At 42.1% G+C, this 24645-nt stretch overlaps 2 protein-coding genes across 2 annotated transcripts in view; one reads left to right on the top strand and one right to left on the bottom strand.

Annotated features, from left to right (window-relative positions):
- The window catches only part of SPTLC1 (serine palmitoyltransferase long chain base subunit 1), an 80450-nt gene that overhangs the window by 50274 nt on the left and 5531 nt on the right, over positions 1-24645 (bottom strand). Inside the window, exons 3-5 of the mRNA XM_010373597.2 lie at positions 23902-23996; positions 3733-3826; positions 2858-2930 (exon numbers count right to left, since the gene is read on the bottom strand). Coding sequence (XP_010371899.1) covers positions 2858-2930; positions 3733-3826; positions 23902-23996 — 262 coding nt within the window. The remainder of the gene's footprint in view (positions 1-2857; positions 2931-3732; positions 3827-23901; positions 23997-24645) is intronic.
- On the top strand, positions 20056-21375 carry LOC115893931 (putative UPF0607 protein ENSP00000382826). The gene has a single exon (XM_030919456.1). The coding sequence runs from the start codon at positions 20056-20058 to the stop codon at positions 21373-21375; it is 1320 nt and encodes a 439-aa protein (XP_030775316.1).

The raw sequence follows: 24645 nt of genomic DNA on the forward strand, positions 1-24645 counted from the left end.
AACAGTCCCACTGCAAATTATCTTGCAACCTTTATCCAGAAGCCACAGTCTGTCTGAACCTGCACCTATAGCTTTAGGATAAGGATGATTCCTACCCTAAAGTGACCAATAAAGTGGCTTACAAAGGATCTGATCTACGCTTGTGCGTTCATTGCCTCTGACTGCCCAGTTAAGACATCTGAAGGATAAAACCCAGTTTAAATTTAAAACACACTCACTTCAACAGCAAGGTACAGAACAATGTGTATGGTATGTGAGCATTTTTCTAAGAATGGGAGAAAAAAATAAATACGTGGAAGTGGTTCACATATGCTGATAAAAGGTCTCTGGAAGAATTAACAAGAAACTACTGATAGTAGCTTGTCTTCTTTAGGTGGTAGGATGGCAGTGAGGAAAATAGGACCTGAGGTTAGGAGATTACTCATGTCTATCTTTGTACACTTTGTGAAGTTTCTATCATGTATTGAATTACCCAATCAAGAAAATTAATTAAAAAACCATTAATCTAAAGATCCCATGTTTGGAAATATCTAGCATGCTATTATGCAGGTGATCCAAAGGGAAAGGTGACTGGGATATTTTAACAATATATTTCACAGCTTTCAGAAAACTTGAAGATTTGAAACTTTCACAATTGGACTTGTCAATAAATCTCTCATTTGTCCAGATCAAGACTCAAGCGGGGCCAAGGTTACACATGCAATAAAACCCACTAGAAAGAGAGGCATTTAAGAAACAATTCCTTTACCTCAGCAGGCAGTCACAGAAAGCCTTCATCAGATTACAACTGACAACCCCATAAAATGTGACTTTTCTAGTTTTCTAATACCTGCCAAGAAAATAATTCTCTACCAATTAAAAACCAAGCAAACAACTCCTGTTTGTATTAGACTGGAGGAAAGTGGGAAGCTCTGATACGAGCTCATTTCTTCGAACTTGCCATCAAGAATGGAAGTCAGGATACGTGGTTTATATTATTATTATTATTATTATTATTATTATTATTATTTTTGAGATGGCCTCACTCTGTCATCCAGGCTGAATTGCAGTGGTATGAACACAGCTCATTAGAGCCTCAACCTCCTGGGATCAAGGGATCCTCCTGCCTCAGCCTCCCGTGTGGCTCGGACTACAGGTGCACACTAGTGCCCAGTTTATTTTTATTTTTTGTAAACACAGGGTCTCGCTACGTTGCCCAGGCTAGTCTCAAATGCCTAGGCTCAAGCAATCCTCCTTTCTCGGCCTCCCAAAGTGTTAGGATTACAGGCATGAGCCACTAAACCTGGCCAGTTTCTAATTTTAGGGTTAGAACTAAAAATTTTAAAGATCACTTCCAGCTGCAGGATTCCTGGACACTAATTTGCCTCATCTGTTTCCAAGACAAATAATGTAATCACCAAACTAGCTTAGGGATAACGTAAGGTGCTCCCTTACGTAAAAAAATCACAAAAGTAAAAAACTTAACTGTTCAAGTAAAAAACCACAAAAAGATCCAGAAATGGAAATAAGGATAGAAGATGGAAGATATTTCCCTTGCTCTGCTTTCCCCACACTGTGACATTTTATAAGCCAAAATGTTATTTCCAGCAAAAAATTCATCTCAACAATTTTATTTATTTATTTACTTATTTAGAGACAGAGTCTCGCTCTGTTGCCCAGGCTGGAGTGCACTGGCGTGATCTTGGCTCACTGTAACCTCTGCCTCCCAGGTTGAAGTGATTCTCCCACCTCAGCCTCCCAAGTAGCTGGGATTACACATACCCACCACCATGCCCGGCTGATTTTTGTATTTTTAGTAGAGACGAGGTTTCACCATGTTAGCCAGGCTGGTTTTCTTTTTTTGAGGCGGAGTCTCGCTCTGTCGCCCGGACTGGAGTGCAGTGGCCGGATCTCAGCTCACTGCAAGCTCCGCCTCCTGGGTTTAAGCCATTCTCCTGCCTCAGCCTCCCTAGTAGCTGGGACTACAGGCGCCCGCCACCTCGCCCGGCTAGTTTTTGTATTTTTAGTAGAGACGAGGTTTCACCGTGTTAGCCAGGATGGTCTCGATCTCCTGACCTCGTGATCCGCCCGTCTCGGCCTCCCAAAGTGCTGGGATTACAGGCTTGAGCCACCGCGCCCGGCCAACCAGGCTGGTTTTGAACTCCTGACCTCAGGTGATCCACCCGCCTAAGTCTTCCAAAGTGCTGGGATTACAGGCATGAGCCACCATGCCTGGCTTGAACAATTATTTAATAACATTTTCAGGAGCAAAGAATATACACTTAATAAAAACAACCATAAAATGCCAGAGTCTTTTTTGATGACTCCCAGGGAATTCACTATATTTGAAATCATCTACTCATTAAATATTTAATTGGCCTGTTTCTGGGTTATCCATACACAAGGAAATCAATGATCCTTCATCTTCATTCTAGAAAGAAAAAAACTACACTTTATCCCCCCTCCCTCCACCCCAGGCAATCTGCTCTCCACTTTCTTCCTAGAGCTGTTTCTCAGCCCCCTGCATGGCTAGTCATGGCAGGGGTTCTGCTCTCATCAATGGACTGTGGGCAGAAGTATGAGGCCATCTCCCCTGCATAAAGAGTACTGCTGCTCTGCCCTCATTTCCCCACACTGCAAACCCCACACATGCACACGAGGATGAGCCCACCATGCCCGGCTAATTTTATTATTTTTTGTAGAGACAGGGTCTCCCTATATTGTCCATGCTGGTCTCAAATTCCTGGGCTCAAACAATCCTCCCACCTCAGCCTCTCCAAAGTGCTGAGACTACAGGTGTGAACCACCATGCCTGGCCTAAAATCGAATCTTAACTATTGAAAGTAGTAGTCTGAAAGAGAACACAACAAAAACTTACCAAATGTGCCATAAAATCCTCTGGGTCCACAGGTCCCCACACCATACTTCTTTAAAGATGCTAAAGCTGCTGCCTTTATTGAAATAAAATAATTATACTTTAATAATTTATCTTTAAGAGTTCAAAACTAACATTTCCTATTTTTTAACCCACAGAGCTCCTTCCACCCTCCTCCACTTTTCTTCCTTTCTTAGAACTACGACGACTCTAACAGAATAAAAAGACAGATGTAAAGACTGAGTATATGACTTAACACATGGAAAAGTTATACTAGCCTGATTCTCAAAACCTGGTTAACTTTTCTGAATTTGTGGGCCAAGTCTCCTGGAAAATGCCTGTTAGCCCACAATCCCAGGAGGAGAAAGAGTGATTTCCTAGGCCCTTCTCCAGCTATTCTCCAGGTCTGGCCTGTTCAGTTCTGCGGTTGTTGCCCAACACTGAGCCACACAAGACACTCTTGCCTCTCTCTGTCTAGGTCCAGCTCACAACTCTTGTCAGACAAAAAGTAATGGGAAAAACTTGCCTAGCCCTTTCCAACATTCTGATTTTTTTTCTTTTTTTGGAGACAGAGTCTCGCTCTGTTGCCCAGGCTGGAGTGCAGTGGCACCATCTCGGCTCACTGCAACCTCCACCTCCTGGGTTCAAGAAATTCTCCCACCTCAGCCTCCCGAGTAGCTGGGACTACAGGCATGTGCCACCATGCCTGACTAATTTTTGTCTTTTTTGGTAGAGATGGGGTTTCACCATGTTGGCCAGACTGATCTTAAACTCCTGACCTCAAGTGATCCACCGCGCCCAGCCTGCATTTGTCTTTTATGTCCAGTTTCTTAAATCAGTAATGTTATCTGTCCACTTCAGCATTATGTGCTACTCACCTTAACCCTAGGGTTATCCAACAATCCAAGAAAATTAAATGAGGCGAAATTTATACATTCTTTTCCATTCACCACAATTTTGTGGCTTGGAGGGCTAGGGAAGAGATAAAGAGAGGTACACGTCAATTACACATTCATGTTACATGTTATTATATTACCTTGGTGGCAGGCACAACAACAAAGTGTTGTCATCCTACCCTATTTGCATACTGGTCTTTGATTTCTTGTTTTTAAGAAGTAGTATTAGAGCATGGTACATTAAAAATAAGATATTTTTCCATTAATTTTATTTTTAATAAACTACCTGTACTACTAAAATAAAAAAAGAAAAATAAGCTAGAATTCCAAGATGAATGAGTGGCAAATCTTAAATGCTTTGGTTTTTAAAACTCGCTTAAGAATGAAGTTGCCAAATAAAGTATGTCAGAAAAATCTGGAATAAGCCAAACAGGAAGAAAATATAAAATAAGATCAAAGGCAAAAATAGGCAGAATGAGTTATGATCTTGTATAAAGTGGCTTAAAAAGAAATGGTATCTATAGGAAGCCACTAAAGAGTAAGTGGGATATGTTCCCAATGTCTAAAGTTAACGCTGGAATGCTGTTGAAGAGGAATCCCCACACTCCTGGGGAGCGGGGAGAATGTGGGTGGTGGGTACACTGGAGCCGGATATGAGCCCGGCTGGGACAGGAGCATGGGCTCCTGAGGATACTTCTGTTAAGCCCTCTGCAGATCTATATTCCAGCCATGAGCCATGCTTCAAAATCATGGGTTCAAATTATGGGTTGCAAACTGTTAAAGGGCTGTGAGACCAAGTTAGTTGGTCATAATCAGCCTATTTTAGCCAGAGGAAACAGTAAAACAAAATAGAATGGAAAAGAAAACATCAGAACCATGGCACAGGGTGAGTGATGGGACTATGTATCTGTACTGGTCCACGTACTGGGTTGCTCGATAAAATGCACTGTAGCCAGAAAAGATGGAGACACACTATTCTCATCGATACCTCTTAATAGCATTGGTCATCCTTGAGAAAACACAGATGCTGGGAAACCAGGAAAAGGAAAGAATGACAACGTGAAGTAAATTCATGAAAGCTAACTAACTCATAAAAAAGGCAAGAAGACTCAGTGAAAACAACAGGGGTTATAGAGTCTGTCAGACAGGCCCCTCTGCATTACGGCCATCACTGACCTCTGTGATTCTCAGTTTCTTCATCATCAAAGTAGGGGGAGAGCCTACCTCTCAGGGAAACTGCTATTATGGAAGTACCTGGCTCATAACAGGTACTCTCCAAATATTTTCTTTCTTCTTCCCTAAGGCTTCAAGGGCTTCTCTTTCAAATCCAGTGCCACTCACTTCCTCAACTGTGATTCTGATTCTATCATGTTATTTAGGTTCCTATTTCTCGGGGTTTCCTTAAGTTTTCTAAGTCCTCCCTGATTCCACAGTCGGGAATTGGCAGTCACAAAAAGATTTTAAAAAACAAACAAACAAACAGCTAGGTAGACCACCCCTGTACCAAAGGTGTTGTAAACACTGAGACCATTCTACAAAAACTGTAATACACAGAAAACAAATGATTAAGAACAAGTACATCCAAAACCCCTCACCACGGCTCAAAAGCTATCAGGAGGCAGCATGATGTGATGCAGGGATGCTATTTCTGTCCAGCACTTGGAGGAGGGAAGGAACAAAGTTTCCAGTGAGAAATGGAAGTCTCAGACCTGTGCCCCATGCAGCCTAGCAGGAACAGGTCAAAACGGGCAACTGATACAGAAATCCTGGAACCTAAAATCTTACAGGGTACGCTGCAGAATCAAGTAAAACCAACCAGAAAGACATCTCCACAATCAAGACCGGAGAGGACTCAAGAGAGAGAAAACAACTTTCCCAATCAAAAACCACAACCCCACCATGAGTGACAGTCAACATACAATACATGCAGAAGGGCTACCGCCCAAGAACGCGAGACGCTGGACGCTAGAAAGTGCTGAGGCCCAAGAGCATAAGTACAAGGAAAGGTTAAAAAGCTACTAAGAAAACGACAGGCTGGGTTGGGCACAGTGGCTCACGTCTGTCATCCCAGCACTTTGGGAGGCCGAGGCGGGCAGATTACCTGGGGTCAGGAGTTCAAGACTAGCCTGACCAACATGGTGAAACCCCATCTCCACTAATAATACAAAAAAATCAGCTAGGCATGGTGGCGCACGCCCGTAATGCCAGCTACTCAGAAGGCTAAAGCAGGAGAATCGCTTGAACCCAGGAGGCGGAGGTTGCAGTGAGTCGAGATTGTGCCATTGCACTCCAGCCTGGGCAACAAGAATGAAATTCCATCTCGAAAAAAAAAAAAAGGACAGGTTAACTTGCTAAATAGTCAAATATAACTTCCGGAAATAAAATCTAAGAGTCAATAAAATTAGAAATCCAAAAGATAGATTAAATACCCCATCAGACACAGCAGAAAAACGAAAGACAGAGCTGAGATTACCAAGAGATACAAAAATATGAAAGAGTACATACTGAACATGCAGGATATGAAGGTTAAAAGTACACTGCACATGAGTTCTACCGGGAAAAACTGGAGGAAAAAAGTGAGAGACAATGTTTGAACAGGTAACAGCTAAAAATGTCCCAGAATTCATGGGAGACAGATCCACAGACTGAAGTAGAAAAATGAATCCCAAGTAGGATAAATATGAATAAATTACAACAAGACACATGACAGTGAAACCGTAGAATTTTACAGAGAAAAAGAATTGTGAAAGCCACTAGAAAAACAGAAGATGCACAACAATTAGACTGACAGTCTCTTCAGAGGCCAGGCCATGATGAAATCCTCCAAGGGCCGCAGGGCAAATCATGATCCACTCAGAACTTGTTATCCACTAACTGTCATCCAAGGAGGGAAAATAAAAACGCTTCTCATTAGGAGATACCGGTTACCCTCTCTGAACCTCCACATAACAATCTACTAGAGAATATATTTTAGAAAAAGGAATTTTAAGCCCGAAGAAGCTGCACAGATAAAGAAAGAAATACCTAAAGATTGGCAGTAAGAAACTGGTAAATAGGTAAAGAATCCTATAATAATCCTGGAGGATATAAAGTAAGTGGAAGTCAAATATCAGACCAGGACATCAAGAAAGGGGGAGTGGGGATGGGGAACAACTGAAGTAGAAGGAGTCTAGTAAGTTCCTGTACTGCTCAGTAAGGACAGAGGAAGATTATAACATTTGGGGCAAGGTGGCTCATGCCTGCAAACCCAGCACTTTGGGAGGCCAAAGTGGGGGGGAGATCATTTGAGGTCAGCAGTCCGAGACCAGTCTGGCCAACATGGTGAAACCCTGTCTCTACTAAAAATACAAACAATATTAGCTGGGCGTGCTGGTGCATGCATGTAATCCGCGCTACTCCAGAGGCAGAGGCAGGAGAATCTCCTGAATCCAGGAGAGAGAGGCTGCAGTGAGCCGAGATGGTGCCACTGCATTCCAGCCTGGGCAACAGAGTGAGACTCTGTCTCAAAAAACAAAAAAAATTGGACAGGAATTACTTACGTGAAACATGAGGAGAAGAAAAGAATAAGGGAAGTCTAATCAAGAAAACCTGATCAAGCAGACTAAAGGCAAGGGAAGAAAAAAAAAAAAGAAGAAACGAAATAATTAACGCCACTGCCCTGGAACAAAAGACCATGTCTGTCAGCTGCTCCTGCAACTAGGTGTGGCCAGTGTTGAGGTAACCAGGCTGACAAGGCCAGAAGGAGCCTCTTTTCTGCCTGTCTGCCCGCCATCTTCCCTTAAGGTGACCACACATCTCAAGGGCAGAGCACCAGGATGGAAACCTGGGTCCCTGATCATCTGTGGCGCTAGCTACCTCGCTCCACACTTGTGAGGGCAAATAAACTTGTACTTTGCCTGAGCCATCTAAGTTTGGGTTTCCTATTATATGCAGTTGTACCCACTGCTAATTAGTTACAACTTCAACCAGAATGATCTTTAACAATGCTACCTTTAGGTGTTTTGAAGAAATCAGTTTTTTGTTTTTTGTTTTTTTAAAGAGAGAGAAAATAATTTGACACAGATATTGTACTTATTTCCCACACATAATACATATTCCTGGGAGAGGGACTTCCCAGTGAAACACTATACCACCAAGTAAGCAAGGCTTTTTAAAGACCACAACAAAAAGCAACCCTGAAAGGGGTCAAGCGTAGAATCACAAATACTGAATGAGAGTTGGGTAACCTTTTGAGGGACAGCAGCATACACAGATTCAAAAAGTTACACATCCAGGTATTCAGACAGAAGTGAAAATGACAGACTTTAAACACACATTTTTCAGTGCTTCTAATGGTATCCCAGATGCCTAGGCAAAGGAAACAGCAGTACTGTTGAATATATTATTTGCGCAATGACATTTTAAATATACATGTGCAATTAAATTAATAAATCAAATAACATTATTTTTGGCTATTTACTCTTTAAGTTTACATATCAAATGGGCCAACAAACTGTTTTAAACGTTATTGGGAAAATTGTGAATCACCTCATATTTCAGCAGAAATAGTGTTTCCTATACAAATGAGTTAGTAATCAAAATAAGTGTAAACAGATTAAACTCCTCAGTTAAAAAATGATACTAGGATTAAAATCCAATTATGTACAAAAGAACTACACACAATGACACAGTAAAACTGAAAACGGAGTCCTATTAATCACATAATAACTAAATGAAAGCTGGGTGTAGCTACACTGCTATCAGACAAATGGACTCTAAGGTAAAACATAAGTTTTGTTAGAGATAAGGGACATTAAAAAAAGATGTAGAAATGCTGAGCCCACATACATCGAATAACATACCTTCGAATTAAAGAATTTAAAAACAACACAGAGACAGAGAATGAATCCACATGGAGGGTAACACTGATCTTCACTGTCTCTTTCTTTCTCGTTCACTTACATACCAGACAGAAAATGGCTAAGACTGTCAACTATTTGAATAATAATTAAAATGCTTGATGTAATGGACACAAGACACCTTGAATAAAAGGAATATATAATATAAATTTTTGTGATAAAGCCGTGGAACATTTGCAAAATTTACAATGAAGACATAAAGCAAGTCTCAACAAGAGCAGCAGAATCATTCAGGAAAGCTATCATCCAGAACATGTTTTTTAATCACATAGCAATGAATTATAAATTACTGAGAAGACAAAACTTAAGGAAAACACTATGCTTCAGTCAAAGAAAAAAAAAACACACAATAAAAATTAGAAAATATTTAGGTCTGGGCCGGGCGCGGTGGCTCATGCCTGTAATCCCAGCACTTTGGAAGGCCGAGGCAGGCAGATCACCTGAGGTCAGAAGTTCGAGACCAGGCTGACCAACAAAGAGAAACCCTATCTCTACTAAAATACAAAAAAATTAGCCGGGCGTGGTGGCGCATCCCTGTAATCCCAGCTACTCGGGAGGCTGAGGCAGAGGAATCACTTGAACCTGGGAGGTGGAGGTTGCGGTGAGCCGAGATCGCGCCATTGCACTCCAGCCTGGGCAACAAGAGTGAAACTCCGTCTCAAAAATATAAATAAATAAAAAAAGAAAATATTTAGGTCTGAATAACACACATTAAAATACAGCCTACAGTCTGGGTGCAGTGACTCATGCCTGTAATACCAGCACTTTGGGAGGCTAAGGTGGGTGGATCACCTGAGGTCAGGAGATTGAGACCATCCTGGCCAACATGGTGAAACCCCCTTTATTAAAAAAAAAAAAAAAAAAAAAAAAAAAAAAAAAAGGAATATGTACTTTATTATCTTTCAAAACCTTTCTTTAAGCGTGAATTCTGAATTACACTCAGGGTCTTTTGTAAAGAGAATGTGAATCAGTACCAGAAAAGATTAAAAATGTAAATTAAGTGTTCAGCTAAGTTAGAAAAAGAACAGAGTACATCTAAGAGATATATGAATAGAAGTTAAATAACAAGAATTTCAGAAAATACAACATAATAAAGAAAAGTCATGCAATGATCTTAGATGCAGAAATGACATTTGATGAAGTTTAATATCTACTTATAAAACTTAGAAAACTTGGATCAGGGGGAATAGTCTCGAACTGATTAGACTATAATACCTAAAATCTACAGATATTAACTGGGAAACAAGATGCTTGGTATCTTTTCACTATTCAGCATATTACTAAAGACCATACCAGTAAAACTGTAAGTCCAAAAATGTGAATAAACAAGTGTGCCCACACACACACACACGTCTGAGAAGAGTCACATTGTTATCGGCAGGTGATATGATCACCTTACATAAAAAACTCAATGAAATCAACAAACCATTGGAATTAATAATAAAGGCAACAAAATACAAAGTATTTACAGTATCAAGAAAAATATAAGGACAGTAATAAATGATAAGCTATATGATGGTCAGCTGAAGGGATGGCTCAACATGTTAAAGATATTATTTTTTGCCAAAATAAACTACAAACTCAATGCAATCACGATTAAAATTCCACCAGAATTTCTAACAGAACTCTATGAACTTCAATAATTACACAGAAGGATACAAGTTCAGGAACGACTAACTGAATTCAGAAACAGGGAGGTGCTTTACCGGAAGGAAGCAAATATTACAGACCCCTGTTAACAACAGGTTTGGTACTGGAGCAGGCAGAGACCAATGAAAGAATCGAGAACTCAAGAGAGCTGTGTGCATATGAATACCTGGAAAACGACAGCAGTTACCCCGCAAACCACCGAGAACTCAAGAGAGCTGTGTGCGTATGAACACCTGGGAAACGACAGCAGTTACCCCGCAAACCACTAGGTTTCACACACATTTTTCTCTATGGATAAAGTTGAACAGCCAGGTACAAAGTGAATTCCAGACACATTAAAAACCTAAAAGGTATTTTAGAAAAGATAACAAAATGTAGAAGAATGTCTTTGGGACCTCAGGGTAGGATATGATTTCTTAACCAAGTCTCCAAAAACACAAACCAAGCCAAGATGGATGCATTTGACTAAGTCAAAATTAAGAAACTTGGTTCAACGAAAGATACCACAGATAAAGTTAACAGATGGGTGATAGAGAAGAGGTTTATTGTATTTCACTGAATCTAAGATGTGATCAATTGCATTTTATCCATCACTAAGGAAGAGAAACAGTGTCAATTAAAATACATTGATATTTTCTTGTCATGTACAGCTTTTTAGTTTATGCTTAATGATAAGGTCTATTATACATTCTTAGATACAGATTTTTGTTACACTACATTTGTACTTATGAAAAGGAAAATAGAAGCAAGATAAATCAGTCGAGACATTCCTAAAACCTCTTTAGCTGAGTTTTGTCCCTCTCCTCTAAGTCACTGACACCACAAGTTTTCATACCATGGTCTCCTTCTTGCTCTTGGCAGTATCGCAGCATTTTTTACCAGCATGCTTCACTATCATTTCTGAGATTATCTGACATGTTAACTGTCACCCATTCTCAAGTTCTGATGCTGCAACTTTCCTATTGAACCAAACTCACAGTTTTATCATCCTTCCAATTAAATCACGTTTCTAGAAAGCGAGCTGATACTACCCAAAGGCAACGGGAAGTCTGACAAAGACATCTTCAAAGCCTTTCATCATCCTAGCCTCTGTGAGCTTCTGCTCTGTAGATCTGGCCATCTCTCCGGCCATCAGTTGTCTCATTGACCAGCAGGGCATACACCTCAGCTGGAGTGCTGACAGTAAGCTCACCACCACCAAGTTCACTGGTGCATAGGCAATGAGAACCATGTCACAAACTACCTTCCTGGCTGACAATGACTCACCAGTGACTCTCAGCAGCTTTAAGATTCATCCCCACTTCAGGGATTTTAAACTAGGGAAAAACGGTATGTGTCTTAGAACCAATGTAATAGAGTACTAAGTCAAAAACTGACTAAGGATTAAAATCTACAAGGTATATAGAACTTTTGCTAATCAAAAGACAGACTGGGAATCCAGTGGAAAAATAGGTAAAAGATATGAAGAGGCATTCAAAGAAGTAGAAAACTCCAACAGCTAAAAAGTAGATGAAATGATGCTCAAAGGCTCAAACAGCAAGAGAAATCCAAAGCAAACAGTACTGCTAAACAGAGATGCAGGGAAAACTTGAATTCCTATATACTATCTCAGGGGACCACAGACGACACAGGAAAGTCCTAAGGGAAAATTAGGCAGGCATGTATCAGTATCCTATTCCTGGCTCTATACCCCCAGAGAAATTCAAGGGAATATTAGGTTCATGAGGGAATATTAATCAGAGGATTCTTTGCAGCAGTGGGAAATGGGGGCGGTTTAGGTGTCCATCATGAGGAAAATGGAGAAGTGAAATGTGGAGGCTGCACACAACAGAAGAATACGTGACAGTCAAAAGAAATGAACAAGAAATACACGCAGCAACCCCACCTCTCTTTACTGACCCTGATTTGATATTTCTTCATCCCATTTAGTATCAGCTAACATTAAAAACCACCTCAACCCTTGGTCTCTTCTGAAAGCACACTCGGAAAGCAAATGCAAAATGCATACAAAGTTTAAAGGTCTAAACCTACCCAGACCAGAACAAGGAGAAGAGCTGACAAAATGTTGGAAACCGGAAAGCAAATGGACAAGTTGTATTTCATAAGTCAAAGAGATCAAAGAGAAAGACAAGCCTAGGCCAGCAGTGAAAAGCCAAGCAGCAATGCCTGAAACATGCTCCCCAACGGGGTACCAGCTTCCTCTAAACATGGGAAAACGGGAAAGGCTGACAACAGGAGGACTGGCTGGGTGCCTAGACAATAGGCAGTCACTCCCCTCCTCCACCCTGAAGAAATGCTCTCTGGAAAGGCTGTGTATAAACTGGAAGTCCTTAAGAGAAAGAACGAGTGAAGGCACGGGTGCCACTCTGAAGACAAAAATTAGTGTAAGCTACATAAAGAAAGGTAAGACCCTGGGCCTCTTGCCTTCAACTCAGCTCCCAAATGGTGGAAAGCAGCTTTTTACCTGCAAAGTAACAGACGAGAGGACTCCTCTCCTGGGAAACACAAAGCCAAGAGAATAAAAACTACAAATACTAAGTTTGGGGGGGCCCCTCAAATAAACGAACAGGTCCCTGTCTGATTATCCTAGTGCAAGCCCCTCAGTCAAAAAGCCCACCCCATCCTCACCCCTCTAAAACACAAACGGTAACTAAATGTAGTGATGGATATGTTAATTAATTTGATTGTGATCACTATTTCACAATGTGTATGTGTGTGTATATATATACATGAAAATATAAAATCATATTATACACCTTGAATATATACAATTTTTATTTGGCAATTATGCCTCAGTAAAACTGAAGAAAAAGCCAAGCCCATTTTAACAGGGCTCTCAATGACCGTTTTAGTGTGTCATTCTTGAAAATAGATAGACCATCCTTAGATATATGGTCAACTGATTTTCAACAAGACAACTCAGAAGGGAAATAGTCTTTTCAACAAATAGTGCTAGGACAACTTGACATCCACCTGTAAAAAGATAAAGATAGGCCTCTACCTCACACCATATACAAAAATTAACTTGAATGACACACTAAATGTCAAGGGCAAAAACTATAAATGGTTAGAAGACAGCAAAGAGTAAATCTTCGTAACCTTAGATTAAGCCAAAGTTTTTACGGATGACAAAAAAACACAAGCAACAAAAGGAAAAACAGGTAAGTTAGACTTCATTAAAATAAACTTTTGAATTTCAAAGATCACTATCAAAGAAGTAAAATAAAATCCCACAGAACGAAAAAAAAAAATCTGCAAATCACGTATCTGACAAGGATTCAAAATATATAAAGAACTTTTACAGTTTTACTGATAGAAAGAAACCCCCCCCCCCCACTGAAAACAGCCAAGAAAACATACAAATGGCCAATAAGCCGATGAAAAGATGCTCAACATCATTAGTTATCTGGGAAATGCAAATTAAAACCACAAGATCCCACTTCCCACCTACTAGGATGGCTACAATAAAATAGAAAATAATAAGCATTGCTGAGGATGTGAAGATATTATAAACCTCATACGTAGCTAGTGGGAATACAAAACGATGCAACCACTTTGGAAAACAGTTTGGGGGTTCCTCAAAACGTTAAACACAGAGTTATATGACCCAGCAATCCTACTCCTAGGTATATATCTAAGAAAAATTAAAACATTATGCCCACGCAAAAATGTGTACACATGATTTCATAGCAGTTTTATTCATACATATTTTATTTTTTCATATACTCTTACGAGGGAAAAAACCCAATTGTGCTTCAACTGATTAATGTATAAACAAAATGTGTATACCCATAAACTGAAATATTATTTCGTGATAAAATGAAGTATGGATACATGCTACAATGTGGATGAGTCCTGAAAACATTACGTTAAATGAAAGAACCCAGAAACTAAGGCTAAGTATTGTTTATTCCTTTTAATGTGAAATGTCCAGAATAGGCAAGTCCACAAAGAAAGTAGATAAATGGTTGCTAAGGCCTGCGCAGAGGAAGGAGTGGGAAGTGACTGCTAACGGCTTTGGGATTTCTTTTGGGGTGATAAAAATGTTCCAGAATTAGATGGTTGTGATAGTTGTATAACTCTGGGAACATGCTAAAATCCACTTAATTATACACTTCAAAATGATGGATTTTATGGTATATAGATTATGTATCAATATGGCTGCTGTTTAAAGTAAAAAAACTTACACTTCAAAATGGTAAATGTTATGGTATATAGATTATATATCAATAAGGCTGCTGTTTAAAGAAGAAAAACAAGTAAATTCACTTACTCTTGTGTCAACTCAGTACTGAATATAAATAGGTATTGCATAAGTTGAAGAAAAGTAACACTCAACGTATGACTATCAACAAAACATCCTTCTATTTTCTTGTGGTTTTCTGCAATTTACATAATGTTCTTAATGACAATAAAAATATTGTGCATATTGAGAAAAAAGAAGAGATGTTAACAATCACCAGATATTGAGGAAGTAAGTGTCTAACAGATCAATAAAAACTGATAATCAGTACAGTGCAAAAGGGTAAAAATAAAAAATTTTAAGATGTGTAGGTTTCAAAAAAGAAATTCACCTTCCATGACCCTTCTCCGAAATCCATCTATAATCTACTGTAAACCAAGAGATAGGAAATAGCCAATGCAGAACAGAGAAATGAAATTCTCAAGCTAATGGTGATTGGACACACCGGCCGACACACCCTGTGTAGCGGCTGCAAATAACAACCAGTCAGGAGTGGAGCAGGACAGAGAAAGAACAAAGAAAGTGAATCCCATAGATAACTAACGTGTGAACATTCTGAATGGAGTTTCATGCTCCTAGAGGAAAACAACATTAAATTAAAGACCAGTATAGAACCAATCAAGTGAACAAACAAAAATGATTAACTCTGGGGAAAACAAAAGTCTCCAATAAAGAAAACACAGTCTCATAACACTGGCCCAACTAATGCATAATACTAATGAAGTCATAAAAATATAACCACTAAACTATCTAAGGACACAGTATGCTCTATCTGAACTCTGCCAGAAGAAAGGGCAGCGCAAGGCTGCTGCATGAGCTGGCGTCCTGTAAGGGGCACCCAGGTATTGGCACCACAGCCCAAGGTCTGCACCAGGCTGCTGCACTTGCTGGAGGAAGAGTACCTTCCCCTAATCCACACAAAGGCACGACAGGAGCTAGTCCAGGCCTGGGGACAGTGAGTGCAGATGTGTTTTCAGAGAGCCAGTCTCAATCACCTACAATTAATGGACATACAGTCATGTGCCACATAACGACATCTCAGTTGACAAAATGGACCACATATACAACAGTAGTCCTATAAGATTATAATACTGTATTTTTACTGTACTTTTTTTTTGGGGGTGGGGGGGGACAGGGTCTGGCGCTGTTGCCCAGGATGGAGCACAGTGGCACAATCTTGTCTCACTGCAACTTCTACCTCCCGAGCCCAAGCCATCCTCCCACCTCATCCTCCCAAGTAGCTGGGACTACAGGCCTATACCACCACACCCAGCAAATTTTTTGGATTCTTTGGTAGAGAAGGGGTTTTGTCATGTTGCTCAGGCTGGTCTCCAATTCCTGGGCTCAAGTGACCTGCCCACCTCAGCCTCCCAAAGTGCTGAGATCACAGGCATAAGCCACCATGCCTGGCCCTACTGTACCTTCTCTATACTTAAATATATTTAGATATACAAATACAATTTTGCTACAACTGCCTAGAGCATTCAGTAGAGTAACATGCTGTACAGTTTGTAACCTAGGAGTAACAGGCTATACCACAATAGTCTAGGTGTGTACCAGGTTATAGGTACACACTACACATCTAGGTCTGTGTGAGTCCACTCGATGATGTTTGCAGGACAATGGAATTGCCTAACACATTTCTCAGAACGTATCTACGTCATTAAGTGATGCATGACTGTAAGGAAACCTGGGTGAAAAAAATCAAAAAGAAAATAAAGAACAACATAACCAAGTTTCTTTAAAGAAAAAAAAAAAAAGGTAGGCCAGGTATGGTGGCTCACGCCTGTAATCCCAGCACTTTGGGAGGCCGAGGTGGGCAGATTACCAGAGGTCAGTAGTTTGAGACCAACCTGACCAACATGGAGAAACCCCATCTCTAGCAGCCTAGTTTAGGGAGCTGCTTGATGCCCACAGGGCTACACTGCCCCAGAGAAGGAGCCCACATACAGCACTATCTAGAAAGCCAAGCCATACCTGTGTATATTCTGCTCCGTGAACTAGTGGTCACTGCCTCCTCTGTAATGACAGAGGCTACCCTGTCATTACAACAGCGTTCTTCAGGAAAGCAGCTACTGCTCTCTCTATCCTAGAAACAAACTCTCAAAGAGGTTTGCCTTCCACATCCTAGTGACTGCAACACTAACTGTGGGCTGATTTCTCATGCCATCGGTGTGCTCACCAACTGGGCCTGTTGCTTCCAGGAGATCCCCATCGCAAGCCTGCAGACCAGCCCCAGTAATCCACAGCCAGATGAGTGTTTCCAGGGCAGTCCCATCTCAAACTGGTGAACCAACCCTTGTGACTCAGTAACACACTCACCAGCTAGGCATGCAGCTTCCTGAGACCGCCGCCTTCCTCCACAACTCCCAACCTGAGCAGAAAAACAAACTGCACATGCTCCTGCAGCCTAGGTCACGAAGGCACTCACGGGTATCACCAAAATGGATAACAGCAAAAGAAAAAAAAAAAGGCAAGAAAAAAGCACGGATACTACATTACTGTCCTCCTGGAACTAAAGCAGATGCAGCCCATCCAACTGACACCCTGAGACACTTCTCCAGGTGAAAGTCTTTCGCTACATAAACTACTCTATACAACTGGAAAAGGTGACCATGTCAACAGTATCATAAATATAAACATAGGAGATAAGAAACATGAAAATGCAATGAAACTCGAGACCACCAAAGGTGCATAATGTTTCACAAAGTTACCCTAAATAAATGGAAATTTTCAAATTGCCTTAAAAGGAATTTCAAACATTGATCTTAAGAAAATTCAATGAGATACAAGAGAATACAGATAGAAAACCTAACAAATAATAAAAAAAGCAATAACCTGAATGAGAAATTCCACAAAGACATAGATATCATTAAAGAAAACAAACAAACCAACAGAAACTTTAGGAATGAAGAACTGAATGAATGAAATAAAAAGTACAACTGAGAGCTTCAACGGCACACTAGGTCAAACAAAACAAAGAATTTCTGAATTTGCAGATAGGACTTTTGAAATAACCCAGCCTGAGGGAAAAAAGGAGAAAAAAAGAGGAAAAAGAATCAAAGAAAGCCTATGAGGCTTGTGCCATGATATTACGATAACAGATTTTGGAAACACAGAAGAGAAACAGAGAGAAGAGACAGACAAAGACACAGAAAACTTATTTAACAAAATAATAGCTGAAAATCTCCCAATTCTTGGGAGAGATGTGGACATCCAGTTCCACGAAGCTTCAAGGGTCCAATACATATTCAACCCAAAAAGGTCTTGTCTAAGTCACATTATAATCAATTTGTCAAAAGTCAAACACAAAGAAAACATTCTAAAATTAGCAAGAGAGAAGCATCAAATCCCAAGGAAGCAAGTCTGCTTCAGACTATCAGGAGTCTTCACAGCAGGAACCCTGAAGGCCAGGAGAGATAGGATGCTATACTCACAGTGCTAATGGGAAATCTGTCAGCAAAGAGCACTGTACTTAGCACAGCTACCCATCAGAAATTAAAGACATAAAGTCTTTACCAGACAAACACATGCTTATGGAATTCATCCCCGTAAGGCCAGCCTGACAAGAAATGCTTAAGGGAGTGCTTCAATCACAAGTGAAAGAACAATACTAAAGCAAAAACACAGGACACGGTCAACCTGTTAAAAACAAATTCACATGCAAATTGAGAGTTCCACAGCACTGAAACAATGCTTTACAATCTTTCAAATCGCCCTCGAGAAAGGCGAACATCAAAACAGTCGAAGATAGTTATATCCACAATGAGTTCTTAATAAATGCCCAATACAGAACAATATAAATTAAGGCAAAAAAGTACAAATGTTGTGCACTGACAAGGGATGTGGGGATGGTATAGCAGGTTCATGTGTGATCAAAACTTTTAATCAACTTTAAATAGTCTATCATAACTATAAATTTTTAAATGTAAGCTCCAGAGTAACCAAAGAGAAAAATATTACACCAGATATGTCAATGAAATAAAGAAAAGAATCAGTTAATCAGTACAGAAACTCACCAAATCATAAAGCGAACAATAAAAGAAACAAAAGATCTACAAAACAACCAGAAAACAATTAACAAAATGACAGAAGTTCACTTCTTGCCTTTTAATAATATCTTTGAATACAGACAGTTTCAATTCTCCAATAAAAAGATGTAGAGCGGCTGAATGGTTTTTCACACGTTTCCCTAGTCCAGACACCCAAGAGTATGTTCCTCTCTTGGGCATAAGAAAATCTAGAGTTATATTTAGGGCATCATAATGTGCGGTGAATAGTTGACCGAGCTGGCATGCTCACAATGACCAAATTATGTTCGTCATATTTTAATTCAATACATTGATCTACTATTAACTTGTAAATAATGTATTTGTTTTCTAGACACATTCCAGGAAGACCAGAGAAACTGACTTTTATCTATATGGAATAATCCACTGGTGAATTTCTTTTAGGATAGACCAAAGCTGATCTAGAACATAATCTTGACATACTTGGATACTTCCCATCAGATGAGAAAGAACATCTGGGGTGAAAGACTCCGTTGGAAGAGCAATGTGCGATGGTGCTGTGCTAATTGGTAGTCCCTGCCCTACATCTTTGTAGAGGACTGGAGCCCAGAGTGGGCCATGGTCAACTTATATGTTGAAGTGAAAGCCTTCTTCTAGGTGTGCATGTGCTTATTACAGATATGCCACGGTGCAAAGTACCCCAGGAATACAGGAATAAATAAGAATACATGCTGTATCCATGATCATGAGGCCCACAGGCCAGAATGCCAGCTGTGGAATGGCACAGCTCGGGTCCAAAGCCTGGCTGGGCCGTGACCACCTGAATGACCTGAGGAATGATCTCAGACAAACTTGTAAAAAGAAGTGGAGACCCTGCCTGCCAGCGGGCTATGTGGTAAGAGGCAGCATCCAGTCAGGTCAGGGCACCGTGTCCTCTCCTTGGAAACCTGCGCAGCGAGGCTGGTGGCCCTCAAGGCCACAGTAGCCATGGAGAAGCCAGGCCTGGCTCCAGGCGGCACAGAAGCAATGGAGAGGCCCTGGGAAGCCTGGTGAGATCTGGCTGGTCCTGCGCCCTGCTTCCAGCAAGTTCTGGCACTGTAACCAAGGGCACAGGGCCAGCCAAGACAGGGCCACTGGGTGTCAGCCAGCACCTGGGCCAGGCACCAGGCGGGAAGGGCTCTGGCAGATCAGCCCTGCACCCCCAACAGCCCCACAGGGGGGGCCCATCCAGGGCCACACATGTGCCCCCAGGAGCAGGACGTCCCTGAGGCTAGAGTCCAGCTGGACCGTTGGAGGGGCCTCGCCCTTTGTCCTTTGACTCCTCTTGTAGGCACCCTCGCTGGGCTCCTAAGCACGCCTCCACACCCTGGCTCTGTCACCAGCCCCATGGTGATGTCATAAGCTCCCAGGTGCCCAGTGTGCATCCGGCCACAGAGAAGTGGCTGACTTAGGAGTATCCTCTCCGCTCTGACCCTTAGTTTCATCTGTGCACAACTTGCTCAAAATGGGCAACTCACTAGGCATATTTTGTTCCTGGTTCCGCCGCAGGTCCCGGCCATGCCATTGGCAACGTGCTCGTCTAAGCGTATTTTGTTCCTGGTTCCACCACAGGTCCCCGAGATGCCATTGGCAATCTGCTCGTCTTATCTCTGAGGCCTTTCCAGCTGGCAGGGCTCACCCTGCGGCTCCTGCACCTGTGCCTGCCTCGAGAACCCTGGGCTGTTCCCGATTCCTCTTCTACCCTCAGCGACATCCTGGGCCTTCTTTTCCAGCCAGGTGGGACGGCGCCCCTACGAGGCTGTGTCTTCTCCCTCGGAACAGGGGCACCCCACTGAGGGTCCCGTCTCCTGTGGACTGGAGCACCCCCTCAAGGAAGAAACCCGTGCTGTCTGCTCGCAACTCCATGATGTTCGGACACCCCAGCCCCGTGAGGATCCCTCGTCTCAGACGCAAGTTTAACCTCCGACTGCCTTCATTAGATGAGCAGGTGATCCCAGCCAGGCTCCCGAAGACGGAGGTGAGGGCAGAAGAGCCCAAAGAAGCAACGGAGGTGAAAGACCAGGTAGAGACCCAGGGGCAGGAGGACAATAAAAGGGGCCCCTGTAGCAATGGGGAAGCAGCCTCCACCTCTAGGCCCCTGGAGAATCAGGGAAACCTCACTTCCTGCTGGTGCAGTCCCAGGCCCTTGGAGGGAAATGTCCACCTCAAGAGCTTGACCGAAAAGAACCAGAATGACAAGGCCCAGGTGCATGCAGTGAGTTTCTACCCCAAGGGGCATGGAGTCTCCAGCTCACACAGCCCTGCTGGAGGCATCCTTCCCTTTGGGAAGCCTGACGCAGCTCCAACAGTGCTCCCTGCCCCAGTTCCGGGCTGCTCCCTGTGGCCAGAGAAGGCGGCCTTGAAGGTGCTGGGTAAAGATCACCTGCCCAGCTCTCCAGGCTTGCTGATCACAGGGAAGGACATGCAGCTCAAAGATCCTGCAGCCCTTCTGGGATCAAGTAACTTTTCTCCACCCAGAGCTGCCGGCCACGGGTCCCGCAAAAGAAAGCTGTCAGGGCCACCACTGCCGCTGCAACCGACCCCTCCCCTGCAACTGAGGTGGGATAGAAACGAGCGGGCCCCACCCGCTAAGCTTCCCTGCCTATCTCCTGAGGCACTGTTAGAGCTGGGTCAGGCTTCCCAGAGGGAAGGACGCCTCCAGCAGGGCAACATGGGTAAGAACATAGGGGTGTTAAGTAGAACATCAAAATCCAGGAGACGAAAACAGCCGCTTGGGAGGAGAAAGAAGATACGGAAGGGCAGGCGTGGTAGCTCACGTCTATAATCCAGCACTTTGGGAAGCCCAGGCGGCGGATCAGGAGGTCAAGAGATCAAGACCTGAAGAGCATCTCTGCCTGGTCCCCGCACCATCTGGGAAGTGAGGAGCGCCTCTGCCTAGCCACTGCCCCGTCTGTGAAGTGAGGAGCGCCTCTTCCTGGCCCCCCGCCCGGTCTGGGAAGTGAGGACCACCTCTGCCTGGCCCCTGCCTGGTCTGGGAAGTGAGGACCACCTCTGCTCGGCCCCCTCACCGTTTGTAAGGGAGGAGCGCCTCTGCCCAGCCCCTGCACCCTCTGGGAAGTGAGGAGCGCCTCTGCCCAGCCACTGCCCCATCTGCAAAGTGAGGAGCACCTCTGCCTGGCCCTTGCCTGGTCTGGGAAGTGAGGACCACCTCTGCTCGGCCCCCTCACCGTTTGTAAGGGAGGAGCGCCTCTGCCCAACCCCTGCACCCTCTAGGAAGTGAGAAGCGCTTCTGCCCGGCCACCGCCCTGTCTGGGAAGTGAGGAGCGTCTCTGCTGGGCTGCTGTGCAACCCTCCAGGTGTGAAGTGACAGCCTTGTATGTGATCTTTCTGCCCTTCCCAAGTTTGTATTTTTGACATTAAAGTCTACTTTTTAATTTAAAAAAAAAGAGATCGAGACCATTCTGGCCAACATGTGAAACTCCGTCTCTACCAAAAACACAAAAATTAGCCGGGCATGGTGGCTCGCACCTGTAGTCCCAGCTACTTGGGAGGTTGAGGCAGGAGAACGGCTTGAACCAGGAGGTGGAGGTTGTAGTGAGCCGAGATTGCACCTCTGCACTCCAGCTTAGCGACAGAGAGAGACTCAAGTATACAAGACAAAAGGCCCAAGTATACAAGCAATATATACCATGTAAATGGGTAGTGAGATTAAGTATCAGCAAGATACCAAGCCTCCTAAATTAATCCATAAATTCAACACACTTCTAATAAAAAACCCAAATGCATTGTTTTGGTTAAATATGATCACCTAAACCTAAACTCACAGTGAAGAAGGGTCAAGAATAGCCTAGACAATTCTGAAGAACATGGAGGTAGAAAGACACTCTAATCAATGTTTATTATAAAGCTGTGGTATATATGAATGAGTCTCTGGTACACAGAGATACAAATATACCCAATGAATAAAAATAAAAGGCAGAAACAGACTCTTTAGAAGGGAATCGGGCTTACCAAAGAAGGGAAATTTCCAAGCAGTAGGTAAATACTAGATTATTCAACTAGTAATGCTGGGACAACTGGCCATCGTATGGAAAACAATCAAATTAGACCTTTAGGGTAGGAAAGAATTCCCTAAGACCTCAAAAGACCAAACTATAAAAGATTGGTAAGTTTGGGCCGGGCACGGTGGCTCACATCTGTAATCCCAGCACTTTGGGAGGCCAAGGCGGGCAGATCACAAGGTCAGGAGATCGAGACCATCCTGGCTAACACAGTGAAACTCTGTCTCTACTAAAAATACAAAAAATTAGCCAGGCATGCTGGCAGGCACCTGTAGTCCCAGCTACTCGGGAGGCTGAGGCAGGAGAATGGCGTGAACCCGGGAGGCGGAGCTTAAAAGATTGGTAGGTTTGATTTCAGAATATATAAAACTTTTATAAGACTAAAGAGATCTACAGAAGTGAAGAATAAAAGCTCCTCTGTGATCAGATCAGAATCAGAACAATAATGCTCAGGAAAATATCTTGTATCACATTTTAAAATAAACTAAATATTTTTATGGCAACAGGCATATATGGTAAAATTATAAATATAAGCAAAGACAATCACCAACTTCAAGACTGGTTATCTGTATGAGAGGCAAGAGTAAGTGACGAAGGCGAAGGAATTTCTTAAGATACATTTGTAATATTCTATTTATCTGTAAAAGTAAGTTTGAATTAAAAATAGCAAAATGTTAACACCTATTAATTCTGGGTGGCAGGTATATAGGTGTCTGATATCAACTTTCTGTATTCTTAATATATTTCTTAATTAATGAAAATACATACAATATAGCAAAGATAGCCAAGAGAACGAAAAGTAAAAAATAGACGAGACATTGGAAGCAAGGAGGGAAGAGGCATAAGTGAGCAGAAGCTCCATAATTCATATTGTGGGGGTCAACAGGTATTGTCTGTAGTTCGTGAATCAACAAATGGTAGTTAAGCATACTACAGTATCTAGAATTATGAAGGTAACATGCAACAGATTTAAAATCAGAAAATAACCAGATGGGTAAAAAGCAGGAGTCTGTTGCTTTTCATTTTAAGTGTTCGACCATTTGAAATATTAACACATGCACATTCTTGGGAAAAAAGGCAAGCATTAATGCTTAAATTGGAGATTTAAAAAAATGTCTATAACATCCCTAGAATAAATTTTTTAAAACCAGGAGCTAAAGCTGTTACTCCTGGGAACTTCTTAACGTTTAGTTTCAGATAAAAAAGGACTACTACATATAAAGCACTATATACTGCAGGTTACTACAAGAAGCCAAATACAAGTAATTCAGGTAGCAAAATCAATTTACCCTGAAACGATGTTGTAGTTGAGAGCGGGATGGTCTTTTGGGACAGGAGGAACAAGAGGTTCTGGCTGCCACTCTTCAATCAGTTCTTCTTTTTCCTACAGGAGAAAAAGAATTAAAATACAGTGCAGTGCTAATATTATCAATTATCAGTGTCTCTGCAACTTCACTATCTCTTATTATTCTAATTCTACTAACTATTCTCAAGTTCGCTGTCACTCTTATTCAAGCTTATGTGTTCACATTATTAGTAAGTCTTTGTTTGCATGATAATACATAATGACCCACCAGACTCATGCCTACCATATAGTTGTACCTAGCCCTTGACCACTAACAGGAGCTCTCTCGGCTCTCCGAATAACATCTGACTTAACCATAGGATTACTTTAATTCTACCACTGTTAAAAGTTAAAACTTTAAGCCTACTAACCAACACACTACTATATATCAATGATGACGTGAAATTGTCCGAGAAAGTACATTCCACGGCCACCACACAGCAGTTGTCCAAAAAGGCCTCTGATATGGGATGCTCCTATTATCTCAGAAGTATTATTCTTCGCCAGTTATTTCTGGGCATTCTATCACTGCAGTTTAGCACCAACCCCAGAATCAGGAGGACACTGACCCCCAACAGGTGTTCTTCCCCTAGAAGTACCTCTCCTAAATACGTCTGTATTACTTGCATCAGGAGTTCCAATTACTTGAGCCCATCACAGCCTAATAGAAGGTAACCAAAAACAAATA

This window comes from Rhinopithecus roxellana, chromosome 16, assembly GCF_007565055.1.
Source record: "Rhinopithecus roxellana isolate Shanxi Qingling chromosome 16, ASM756505v1, whole genome shotgun sequence".
Taxonomy (NCBI): domain Eukaryota; kingdom Metazoa; phylum Chordata; class Mammalia; order Primates; family Cercopithecidae; genus Rhinopithecus; species Rhinopithecus roxellana.